This window comes from Coptis chinensis, chromosome 6 (assembly GCF_015680905.1).
Source record: "Coptis chinensis isolate HL-2020 chromosome 6, ASM1568090v1, whole genome shotgun sequence".
Classification (NCBI taxonomy): domain Eukaryota; kingdom Viridiplantae; phylum Streptophyta; class Magnoliopsida; order Ranunculales; family Ranunculaceae; genus Coptis; species Coptis chinensis.
Window position 1 is genome coordinate 82369145 of NC_141461.1, and position 13664 is coordinate 82382808.

General features: G+C 36.3%; 1 protein-coding gene across 1 annotated transcript; it reads right to left on the bottom strand.

The window, feature by feature from the left end:
- Nucleotides 1-65: 65 nt before the first annotated feature.
- On the bottom strand, nt 66-12636 carry LOC147494834 (diphthamide synthesis DPH2 family protein). Its single transcript, XM_086569324.1, has 10 exons — nt 12478-12636; nt 12158-12378; nt 11975-12083; nt 8679-9045; nt 8251-8320; nt 8054-8121; nt 7008-7123; nt 6816-6922; nt 3070-3206; nt 66-720 (listed from the first exon to the last, which is right to left on the bottom strand). Exons 1-10 carry the CDS (start codon nt 12556-12558, stop codon nt 476-478), a joined length of 1521 nt encoding a protein of 506 aa, XP_086425450.1. The 5' UTR covers nt 12559-12636; the 3' UTR covers nt 66-475.
- Between the last annotated feature and the right edge of the window lie 1028 nt (nt 12637-13664).

The window sequence follows — 13664 nt, forward strand, 5'->3', positions numbered from 1 at the left end:
TATCTTCCGTAGAAAATTATATTATCTTTTCCTAGTTAACCATTACCTTAGCTAGAGTCCATGAAGACTTGAAAGGTTTGCAGAGCATATATAAGAAAATTATATTTCACTGACATTACATGAATCTATAAATCTTTGGTGATACAAGGCTGTTTTCTAGATTTATTTCCCTATACACAGAACCTGCTAATCATGCTGCACTTTAACCAAACCGACATTACCCCACCTCTGACATTGCCAAACTGAAAAACTACTACCCTATCTAGTATTCTAGTTTGGTATTATATTCATCTACTAAAGTTCAAATAGAAAATAAAATAATACTCCAAAATATTTCCAGAAACTCAAAATTCTAAAGTACTTCCTACTTTTAGGAGGCCTTGAAAAAGTTCTACCTACACTCAAACAGGTTCCACAAATAAGATAAGATCCAATTGAACAACACTAAAAGCCCGGTTCATATGTTGGAACTTTCTCACTTGTTGGTCTCACCTTCATAATAGCCTGATGCCTTTCCAGTTCTTCCAACGACGAAAGATCGAGGCAATGGATCTTCATTTTGCATATCAAGACCATGATACGAACGGGCACTGAAGAACTCTACCCCGGATTCAGCAATTCCTCTGTCAATGGAATTTGAGTACTTGTCCCGCACTTGCAGAGCTTTCTGTGTTACTTCTGCAAGAGTTGTTGCTCTTTCCTCTTCGTCTACACCGTTCGCTGAATTTGCAAATAAAGTTAATCATTAGTAGAGTTAATCTCCAATGTTGGCAAAGAACATGCCAACTAAACAATATATCAACATATGTTTATAGCGCCTGACTAGTGAACTACTCAACTACATGAAGTGACACAGGGACACAGCTAATTAAAAATGAAACTATCACTATTGTTTAGTTACACAACTAATTTTTGGGCTCAAGAGTCAAGACCTTACAAAGCACTTCTTATAAATAAATTACTATGAAAGTGGCATATCAACAAGTTATAACTATTTTAATAGAATATGATCTTAGAGCATCTCTAGGTGGTGGTAGCATACTCTTCATATTTGAAGAAAAAGTTTGAAGAAGCTGGTCGCAAATTTCGACCAACTCTAGGTGGTCGCAAATTCGATTACCAAAAAACAACCCACGCAACATTACCACTGTCGCGCGACAGTTAGAGTGTTGCCCATGTACAATTCCAAAACAACCCACGCAACATTAGGAGTGGCGCGCAAGTAAAAAAAAAACTCCACGCGACATTAGGAGTGGCGCGTGACAGTACCACTAGCGCGTGGTGCTGGTCAAAGTCAAAAAAAAAAAATTGGGACGACATTTGCAATAGCGCGCGACATTACCAATGTCGCTCCGCATCCAAATTGCCAAATTTGCGAAAAAGAATGCGAACAAGCAGGTGATGCGACCGGTTATACTACCACCTATAGATGGAATTTCGAGATATTCCGAACTTTTCCTTCAAATATGAAGAAAAAGGCAAGTTATACTACCACCTAAAGATACTCTTAGCCTTTCGGGGTTTAAAAGAAACCCTAGTTTGAAATTGTAAATGCATAACGTGTCTGACACACGGACAGATTTTTTTAAGAATATGAAGTGTCCAAGTTACAAGGTTAGAACACTGAGAAGGATGCTTAGCCTCCACCCTTTTCAATTACAATCATCTAAGGACTGATAATATCATTTTACCCCATTTTCAATTCTGAGATTCAAAACCTGGATTCTCAGATTTTACAGAAGGCTTTCCTAATATGAATAGGATAATGAAGAAATAGTCAAGAGTAGGTATGTTCTCTTTGGAGTAGATACGGTTAGCTAGATATAAACAATGATTTGAAAACTATTTGCCTACTGTCGCAGCTATGACAAACAATGCCTTGTTTTACTTCAACTCTTGGCGATAAAAACTTAGAACCACTGTTCTAAAAATCGGTCTAGGCGGCCACCTAGGCGGTCTCTAGGCGCTAGGCAGTGCCCAACCGACTCGCCTAGGCTCTAGTCATTTAAAAAATCAGTGGACAGACTAGGCGGGTCTAGGCGGACCGATTAGGCGATCTAGGCGGTCCAGTCAAGTTTTTTTTTTTTTTTTTTGAATGATTAAATGTCGAAAAATAAAGGCCTTTGTAGGTTTAAGATTTGAATGAGTTTAAAAGACTTAAGTCTAATCTAAATTATATGTCACTATAACAAAGAGTATGTTTTTATATAAAGTCAATATTCCTCAACTATTACGCATTTTTGTAATAAGTATTTTTGTTTGTGTTTATTTTTTGAGTTATGGTAAATAATTTTCTTCATTTCTTGTAGTATATGTATGTATTACTATATATATTAGCAAAAAAAACCGCCTAGCGCCTAGCCCGTCTAGGCACTGCCTAGAAGGCCTAGGCGCTAGGCGTTCTCCCACCACCCGACTACCGCCTAGCGTTTTTTAGAACACTGCTTAGAACGCTGGATGCCACCATAAAATAGTCGAGAGTAGATATGTTCTCTTTGGAGCAGATACAGTTAGCTAGATATAAACAATTGTTTATAAACTAGATGCCTACTGTTGCAGCCATGACTAACAATGCCTTGTTTTACTTCAACTCTTGGTGTTAGAAACTTAGAACACTGGACGCCACCATAAAATGGCTGGATTAAAGCTAATTTCGGGGCCGGTTTTTCAGTGACTCGTTGGAACTTGGAAGTAACTGCTGGGCACCTATCTTGAGATGACCATGGTAAGTTTGTTGGTGCTGCTTGAAAAAGCTGGAGGTTAGGGACGTTGATAAAGCCAAACTACTGGCAATGGTGAGTTTGCACTGAAGATTGCCACTCAAAGAAACATCACAAAGGTGGAAACAGACTTAGCTGCTCTGACCACCTTAACTCTCTTAGATTATAGAACCTCTTCTGGTCCCTTTTTTGGGCATGGAAGCCTCTTTTGTTTGGAAGTTAATATTTATAAGACAGTTTTTGGGCTTCCTATTATTGTGATTTCACACTTTCAACTAGTATATTGTGGTAGAATGTTGCTTAGCCAAAAAACAGCACTTTGCCTTCATAAATGGTTAGGAGGGAGTACCTTGCAGCTCAACATCTTCTACATAGCCCCCCTTAAAGAAGGAAAACCGAGCTTCTGAGCTTCCATTAACTTCTAATGTAAATGAACCAATCAAATCCTGAAATTCCAACACATATGATCCCATCCACTGGCTCCCCCTGGAAATCGGAAAGAAAGAAAACTCGGTGAAGGAAACTTAAGCGTAGTATAATGCCCATAATTTAAATATGGTTCAATGGTTTATGCAGCCAATGATAGCAATGTACAATGTGTTTTTTCGATTCTTAAGAAGAACACGAGAGAAACAAGAAAAGCATGACCGAAAAAATGGTTAAAATACAAAAGTCTAAATATCAAAATGGCCTATTTAGCCTACAACGGCAAAGTAACGACCTATTTAAAGTCTTCAAAGGTTGAACCAAAATAGGTCAATCAAGTAAACATTGTAGAAGTAACGGGAAAATTTATTATGAAGCCCTTCAAAACTCAAGAATACAAAGTTCTGGATAGCACATTATGTGTAATAAGTCATAACATACCATGTAATACAAGAACTTTTAAGAAAAAAAATTAATCGTATGAACGTATGTAAAGTTGTAAACACTTTTAGAAACTACGTTACACGAACACACCATATTTTTAAAATAACCTATGTCGGATACATATCCACGTGTCCATACACAAGGACACATTTTGTATGTGATATACCTCAATTTTTGACATTTCGCCGTGTCAGACACTTCGTATCCGTGTTGGATAGGGACACGCGTATCCGTATCAATGTAACTTAGGTTAGAAGTACCAGGGGAATTGTTTATGAAGCATGTGATGGCATATTGACTGGCCTATACACTTCCCAAGCTCATTTAACCCTTTAAAACTCAAGGTGGGTAAAGTTATGGATATCACATTATGTGTACTATGTCATAACATACCATGTAATACAAGAACTGATAACTTTTAAGATAAAATGAATCATAGAAAGATTAGAAACATAGGTAAAAATGATATGGCGATATACACGACTTTTCTAATCTTCACATAAGCAGTGTAAGTTATGAAGAAAACAAATTGAAAAACTTTGGGAGTAGGGTGGTTGGACGTGGTGGCATAAAGCATAAGCAACAATGCATATACCAAAAATTATCTCTTGGGACATTAAAGCACAACTGGTTTTCACTTGCCATTTATGTAAGCTCCCTAAAGTACCATACGCATATTGTTAACAATTTTTTTGTTTTTTTAATAACATGTATTGAAGTAGAAAATATACATGGAGAAAGATCACACAACGTTTTACATGAGCATGAGGGAGGTCCTCATTTTTTGTACGATATAATAAAATTACCAAAAATCATCCCCCGACTTAAGTTACAGTTCCCTTAGTTAAACCCTTGAGAAAACTCATATTCTTCCCCACATGACATTTGTTGAGATGTTTAGTCCAACATGTCATGCATACAAATATACAAGTCTTAAGGCCTCTCCACTTATCACCAATTGGTTTAAGTTGGATGTCAATCTTAATATGGTATCAGAGTGGGCTATTGTGTTTGGCCCAAAGGGCTTGTTGTTTACTCAACCTAACCCAAGTATATTTGTCTACGTGTTAGGCTCAATTAAAGCCACATGTCGGGGGCATGTTGAGATGTTTAGTCCCACATGGGATATGTTAAGCCACACAGAAATATATAAGTCATGGAGCCTCTACACTTATCACCAATTGGTTTTAAGTTGGATGCCAATAACATCATTCCAATTATTAATGAAGTCCTTGAAGAGATATTGATTCCTCTCCAACCATGCTACTGCCCAAAACCAAAGGAAAGCATTAACCTCCAAACTTGCTCTATTAACAGAGATTACCCTATTCCTAAACACACAATTATATCTCGACTTCCAGAGAACCCATATCACTGTATAAGGTGTCAACCACCAAATTTTGTATCCAACAGACATTGTTAACAATTAAGCAAACTAATTTGACAATAAGAGGCAACTTTTAAGCTCAATTCATCAAGAAACTCCAGCATTGACTTTGTCAACTTGGAACAATAAGAAAACGTTCAGTTGCAGACGACTTGCACACGAGATAGATTCTATAGATCCTGAGTCTACAAGTTCCACCAAAATAAATTTGAAATGATCTACGCACACAAAGTTAGTTAAACCAAGAGCGACCTACACACACTCCAATGTTAGGAAGATGATTGTGGAAGATGTACAAGTAGTGCCTTGTGACTACATTTCCCTTGTATTATGGGATCAAGTCTCATCTGTAGTTCCTTATAGACAAGATGATGTTGTATTTATAATTTAGTTTGTATAAATTTGAATATTAAGCCCCCACTTTTTGAACGTGGAGAAGTGGATTAAGATTGTGCATCCACGTTTTGTAACTGAACGAGTTATTTGAATTGTGGATAAAACAGTTAGGTCATGGATATTAGTATGAACTGTTCATCAATTTATTTTGTATGCATGTGCCAAGCACATGCCTAACATGGATTTGAACTTTGGTCCTTGTAATGTTTCTATAAGGAACTACTGGATTATTGATAACTTTTTAAATGAATTAGGCATGTGGCCTGTGGAGTAGTATATGTTTGGCATAAATACAAATCAGTGTTTGGGTCGCGTAGTGGGGATCTTTATGCCTCCATCTACGAGACTGAGTAGTCATTTTCACAAAGCAATTCAACTAAAAATCATAACCCCTTATCCAGCGAAAAGATTGGGAAAACTCTAATATATTTCTTCTTCAACAAATAAAAATTGAACAATGGATGAGATTTACCTTGAGTATCAAGTCAGCAACAACTTCAAGGAATCTCAAAAGCATGGACAGTTCGTTTTCAACACACTTGTTTTCCCTCTTTAAGTTCGTTCTACTCTCTGTTAAATTTTCTCCGTCTATCTAAGAACCAAAAAGCACTTTACTCTTTTAAAAGTTTTGATCCTATGGTCTCCCCTTCTACATCCTAAGCTAAAATACTTTTATTAAATTTAATTATTTAAAACATATGCACCCTACTTACAATTCTCAAGTTAAAACAATGATTTAAATATTGTTCTTCCTTCACATTCTCATTTCTTCTTTGACCCACATTACGCACCTGTGACAAAGAGGGGGAGATGTATAGACCCCCAATACATAACCCAAACATTGATTCATATTTATGCCAAATGTATAATAATCCACAGGAACAAGCCCCATTCATTTAACAAGTTCTTAGTAATCCAATAGGTCAGTACATAGTCAGCCACAAGGCACAGTCTCTACATCTTCCACCACCCTCTTCCCAAAATTTGAGAGTGTGTAGATCAATCTTGGTTTAACTCATTTTGTGTGCTTCGATCATTTTTTGTTGAAATAATAGGCATCACTCTTATTTGGAAAAAATCGAATAATACTCAGACTTTTCACGTTCTGAATGATTATCGTATGCCCGAATTTCTAAATGGGGACATGCGAACAAAAGTTTCCAATGAATGGAATATTAACAAAGAAAAAAAAACGGTAAACCAAAACAAAGCAAAAGCAAAAGCTTCTTAATTATTCCTACTATATGTGCGTGCTTGGATCAGGGAGAAAAGTTTCACCCAAACTACATTTGCAGATCCTAATTCTATATCCAAATTAGATTCTGTAGGTCCTAATTGTAATTGGATATAATCAAATAATAATCCAATAAATAAAGCTTCGTTGTAGTTGTTTTCCAAAAAAAAGATATGAAAATGAAAGAAATTATGCTATAATACATTACCTGTTGAAAGCAAGTGTGGCTTCAAAAGGTGTTATCACTGGAGCTAAGAACTCTTTGCTATCGAATAGAGCAGTTTGCGCACAAGAGACATAGATAAAAATATCACACTGCCAAATCAATTCTTATCAGAACACAGTCATTCCCATTGTATAAGGCCATAAAGAAAAATAATCTAGACTATATATAATTTACCTCAGGGAAGTTTGCCAATTTTGCAGGGTTTGGTTTTCCCATGACAAGAGTATAGGCTTTTTTCCCAGCTTGTGTGATCAATTCTTTCATTTGATGAATCATACGACGATAACCAGCTGCAAAGGTAGTTGTGTAATAGAATACTTAGATTGGATCCAAACTCAAAAGGATGTATAAATTTAGCTGACAAACATCAGACAACATATTTGTTTTATTGGTGACATCAACAGTATTCAAAAGCTCAGAATTGCATAGTATTGATCGAAAAATCATTAAGACTTGAAACAGCCCTAAAAGCATACTCTGTTACCCAGATACAGATATTAGACCAGCACACGAGCACAGATATTAGACCAGGATACTGGATACGACACGGAGTTATCAAAATTTGGGGGGTACCAACAAACTACAGCTATTTAATTTAATATAGAAAAGTCAAATAGTTATCTTCACACTGGGCCCATTATTAATTTTTATGCAGAATAAGTAAATATCTCTCTGGCATCTGAAATTTGTAATAAAAACTAGCCAAAAATTAAAAATAGCCTAAACAAGGTAAAAAGATGACATGTACAGCATGTATGCCTTCAGCATAGTGGCATATCAAGATACCAATAATACCTTGTGCACTTTACTGATCACGATGATACTTAAATGAAGCAATTGAAGAATAACTTCGTTTTTAGTAGGGAAAACAAACGTAAAATCTACGACTCTTATTTGGTTCTGGACATTGATAAACACTGAGATGAGGACCATAGTTCAATGTCTAGTAATTAAAAAGTCAAACTATGTAAAAAGTCGGAGTGGGTCTTTTGACATTTGGGGTTTTCGGTTTCAGTTCCTTCTATGCCATCTTTTCCTTTTTAGCTTTCTTCTGTATCACCCTCGCCCTTTTCTTTTATGCTTTTAAATACAATGTTTGCTTATATGAACTGTCCTAAGAAGCTGAGAATGATGTCAACAATATGAGCTTTGACCAGAAGACAACTCCAAGTAAATATAACATGAAGCAAGGAATAAAAGCAACTTGCTAGGGAACATACCTACACCAAGAGTCCCCACCAAAATCCCAATAATGTTAGAATCCTTTGCTTTCTCCACTAGGTAATACCTACATTATGGAGCTCTCTCGTGTGAAATACAAGCACAGTTCTCAAAATGCTCAAGCATAGGTGGCACCAATATTATTTGAAAAAAATAAAAATAAAAAATAAAAAAGAACCACAAATCAAAACAATACCTACGCATGAGAATCTTCTTCTGCTGAGACATATCCTTCACCAAGTGATTCATCACAGGGTCATATCTCACTGAAATCATCGCCAAAAAAAACCCCAATATGAACAAATTAAGTACATTAAAGAAAATAGTATTTGTGAAGAATATGAAAATTCAAGAGACTGATAATGAAAATTCCTGTTAACAAAGATACTGACATTGGACGAAGCGATTCTAGCAACATGATATATAAATCAACTAGCTAGGTTACATTGACATGCCATATCGGACACGGATACGAATTGTCGGACACGGCAAAATATCAAAATTCGAGGTAAATTACATGCAATATGTGTCCGACACGGACATGTGGATACGTATCCGACAAGGATTTTTTTTCAAAATATGGCGTGACCATGTAACCTAGAAATCAAGTAACAAGAGACTTACCTATTTCGCTGCTGTTAAATGTGAGTACAACATTAGTAAATGCTGCATTATCACAACCAATCCAGAAAATCAAGTATTCCTCCATCTTGTCGCCTTCTGGTAGATCCCATGTCAAGCCTCCAATACCATATCTGTTTTCAGCTACATCGACACCAATTTGCTTGCACTTATCAAAACTTCCATGAGCAGAACCATAGGACTCAAGTTGCCCATTAAATGCTTTATCATCTTCTGATGGATCCATAACTGATTGAATAATATTGGCATAATGCAGTGCTGAATCACGTTTTGATCCACCAATTGTCAACTTGATCACAGCTTCTTTTATATGATGTATTGCATGTGAATATTCAAGTCCATACAAAACCTAGATTCAAAAAAGTAAAATGATAAGTAGAAGCTACATTGGAAAATGAAACACTAAAGAGCTTCTTTAGTTTTGAAACACTAAAGAGATGAACTGAGACAATAGCTACCATAGAGGGGAAATATGCATACAAACCCACCCACCCACCCATATACTTTTTTTGTTTTCGCTAAAGACACACACACATATACTCAAATAAGGAGTTCAACAGTTCTATCAGACATGCTTAAAGAAGCAAACATTTTATTTAAGCTTAAAAAACCATGGTCCATTTTTTCAGAGTAAGAAACCAACAATTTAAGTACCAAGCATTTTACAAAATTAATAACCGCCCAATAGTTGGCCTAGGAACAGAGTTTGATTGAACAATTATGCATTACATACATTTTTATGTAAAAAAACAAGAGGGGAGTTCCCTTTTCCATCACTGACAATGTCAGACTCTGAAACCAAAACTTTGTATGTCAAATTGTCCATACAGTTTACTTCATTTGATAAGAGCTACCTAACTGGAAGTACTTTACTCAGACTATAGGATCAATGAGATAACCCGTACAGATCCAAACTGGGGGGGGAATAGCTGAACACATAAAATATGTATGAAATGGTATTTGGCAGAAACAGTAATTTGGTACATATTTGGCATATTACTTGAAATAGAAAATCCTTAATAATGGTACTACAAGCCTACAAATCCTACAATGAAGAACAAGGCATCCACTCGAAAAACAGATTGTGAATGAAAGCTTATTTATCTCACATACATTAGTGAAATCATATGCACCAAAATCTCAGAGCTGCCTCTTACATTACACCATTACAGTAGTTAAACTTCACTATTTCCTCCACTTAGTAATTCTGCACGCTTACACGCTCAAACTTACGAGACATGTGAAACTTGATGAACACTTGTGATATTCACTGGTGATAATATTAGAATTGAGATTGCTATTCTTCTCTGATTTTGGACTGGATTATCTTTCAGGAACCAAAGAACAAAAAACAACATTATATTGAATCCATATCTACTTAAAATCAATCAGAAATTGGAAAAGAGACTACCTCAGTCGTCAAAAATGCTATCTAAGTAAACAGTGCTAGTGCTTGTATTGCCCCTAAGATAACTACGATGTCATGTTGTAGGGGATATAACCCACTGGTTACTTGAACAAAAGATGATTGGACTCCCAATAATTGCACTCTTTGCCATACATTAGAAGAAAAAGTAGATCCTCTCCTCTCTTCTTCACTGTGGTCACTATCTGGGAGATCACGTCGTGCTTTCATAAGCCGTCAGCTCCTCGTAATAGAATCATGTAAGCTTTAGATAATAAACACTTTGTCCATCAGTTTCCACTTGGGCAAAATGCACTCATAGCATTTACCCTAACCATTATTTGGGTTTGTTGAAGGAAAGAAATAGAAGGTTTTATATCATGAACACCATGATATCCATCCTATCGTCATTGAAACCAAGAGACTGCTTTTTTATTGGACTACGGGGACTTCAACATTTAGAAGGTTATAAAAATTCCAAAGCGTTGTATTTAGTTGGGATACAGTTCGGACGTAGACCTCTTATTTTAATTGTGGGTGCTTTCTTTTTCTTACTACCCTGAAAAGGGAGCAAAAGGTGCAATGGAACCTAATATTCATGAGGAGCACATCTAATGCGGATTTTTACGCCTCATGCATCGACAAAAACTGCAATAGGGGTGTGCCTTATGTTTGCACTTGGAACTGGGTCAAGGCAAGGCACCAAAACTACACATCACCGTGCCTCACGCCATAGGCGCGCACCTTCCTGTGCCTTGACTATACCAATAGCACCTGATGTATGGGGCGATGGGCAAAGGGGTATCAACCTAGTTGGGATGTCTTAGTTACCATGCAGATCCCAGTAGACCCTCTCTCTTGATTATCTAGAGATTGGAGACAGCCTCATCATTAATGAAATCCGTATTTGATGATTTAAAGAAAATATCTAGTAATGAAAAGGTTTGCAATTGTATTTCCTAGTGACTAAACCATCTAAGTTACCTGTATCAACTACACTTTCAAATCCAAAGGATTGAAAACTAGCGCTTGTACACCACGACTATGGTTTATTGGGGTCATCAGCATCCAAAAAAAATCAAAACTAAGTAACAAAACCGCCAAAGAGTCTATATTAACCACACTTCTACCCAAGGCCTTCACAAGGGAAAGAGTTCCCCTGGTGGCCTAGTCTCAAGACCACTAAAACTCCTAAAGAAACCAAGAAAGAGACTCGATAGCAAGAATAGATAAGGAACGAGATCGAACAAGTTTAAAAGTGCAGGCCTCATTAGTCCAGATAGAAACTTTTTTCTTTAGCTACTAGTGCTAGACTTGGATTGTACAGTATGTAGCCAATAGATTTTCCATGTAAACTTGGGCCCTTCCCAATGCAGAATCTCAAATGAGAGGGCATGCAACTTTGTTTAATTGATAAAGTAAGTGGGGTCTTCCTTAACCCCATAACGTATTCATAAATAAATTATATTAAATCACATCCCGATATTACACCCTTAGATTTTCATTTTGAATGTTTTTATAGTTCCCTGCTAAGTTCTTTTCAGGCTAATTGGACCTCTACTTGTAATAAAACTCTTCCGATCACTCTCAGTCCCCTGAGAAAATCTATAAAACTCCAAGACATCCAATCTGGGACTACAATCTTCCACTTCATAATGGTAGCAATAATCAAGTGAGCGGAGCGAATGTTCTGGGCCGAGGGGGGGTATGTGGACAAAAAGTCATTTGGTTGGTTTATGTATGTCCTCATTCCTCATCTCTTCTCTTCTCTTCGTCCCTCTCCACGCCCTCTCAATCTCTTCCTCTCCCTCTCCGCTCACACCCCCACTCCATAGCAGTATACTAGTAAGGTAGTTTATTATTCACAACATACCAGAACCGACTTGTAACTGGTTGATAACCAATTGGATAATGAGCTGGCGCAATCCGATACACTGACAAAAGCTTTTCCAAAAACAAACAACGCTGGCAAATTCGATGTTCTGCATATAAAAACATAAGCTTGTCTCTATACAATTTCAGTTTAACAGAAGAATAAAAACAAATATAAACTCACGGGCTTAAACACGTATGTCCATAATGCACAACACAATCTGCATCCACATGTGAAGCTCCAACTTCATCAACACAACAACTACCGTAAGTAGTATCTGCCATCACAAACAGTTGAGCAACTTGTGTATCATCATCATCATCATCACCAACTTTAAGAGACTGTAGATTCTGTTGTAAAGCAGTGACCACTGTTGTAGAGTCTTTTAAAAGGTCATCTGGAAACTGCATGAATAATATATAAATAATAATAATAATAATAATAATAATAAGTTTATTATGTTAACAAAAAAGGAGGAGGAGGGGTGGAATAAAAAGACTAACCTGTAATGCAACTCGGGTGAAACTTCTGGCGTGGATGAACTGGGCTGTGTGGGCAATTTCGTAATTTGAAGCTAAATCCATTGGAAAGAAGGAGGAGAAAATAAATATTTCATTTCTATACCGAAGCAAAAGACATTATTAATATTAATGAGGGGGTCAGTGGGTGAGAATAGAAAAGAAAAAACAAGTTGGTGGGGTGAAAATAACAACCGCCCAACCTATTATAAAATGAAAAAACAGACCCATCCTCTTTTCCTCCTCTCCAAAAACCCTAAACCCCCCAAAAAAAAAAATGAGAGCACTAGACGAGACAGAAACCTCAGTGGTATTCGAAAAGCTGTTCAAATTCACAGGCAACAACCTTAAAAACATAGTAGAAAAGCCCTCCTTAGAAGGCCCACAACAAGATGGTAACAATCAAGGACGTTACTGTTTCCGTTTACAAAAGAACAAAGTGTTTTACCGCTTTTACGTAAGTGAGTCATTAGTAAAACGTGCAACTAATATAAGTAGAGAGAAATTAATTTCACTAGGAACATGTATTGGTAAATTTACTAAAGGTGGTAAGTTTCACTTAACAATACAATGTTTGAATTGGTGTGGCTAGTCAGTATTAATTTGATTAATTATTCGAAACTTTGACTATTTAGAATACGACTATTTGATGCATAATTAAATAAAAATAATGAATATTTGGAAAAGTTTTAACAAATGAGTGTATACACACCGAAAAAAATGAATATAGTAGAATAAAGGATATGTTGAGTGAGTTGATTTGTAATTATTATTGATCAAGCTTATTTAATGTGCTTTGCACTGATGTAGAGAAACTGCATTCGAAATGCCTGTTGGTGGTTTCTGTTGTTTTAAGTATGGATTTGTAATAGGTTATATTACAAGGATCATCCTCTCTGAATGTTTAAGATGCTTGAACGAGTTTACTATCTCTTTAATTTTTGTTTGGATAACCAATATGAAATTATATTATAATCTTAAACTGATATATACCTTAACCAATAATTCAATAATTTTTTTCAATACGCCGTCAAAGTTTAAACTTAACTTATCATTGGATTGGAGGTCACCGATAGTATTTGTGAGCATAGGTGCTCTACTAGTTGTCCTAATATCACTCAAGCTTTGACTTATAACTCGGTGCATAAGCAAGTTGTAGGAATGCCCCTTAA

Excerpts from the sequence above, each read along its gene's own strand:
- LOC147494834 (XM_086569324.1), bottom strand. The coding sequence starts at position 12,558 with ATGGATTTAGCTTCAAATTACGAAATTGCCCACACAGCCCAGTTCATC. Across the intron at positions 12,084-12,157 it reads GGACATACGTGTTTAAGCCC|AACATCGAATTTGCCAGCGT; the intron begins GTGAGTTTATAT and ends TTTTATATGCAG. Across the intron at positions 7,124-8,053 it reads GGTGGGGACTCTTGGTGTAG|CTGGTTATCGTCGTATGATT; the intron begins GTATGTTCCCTA and ends CTACCTTTGCAG.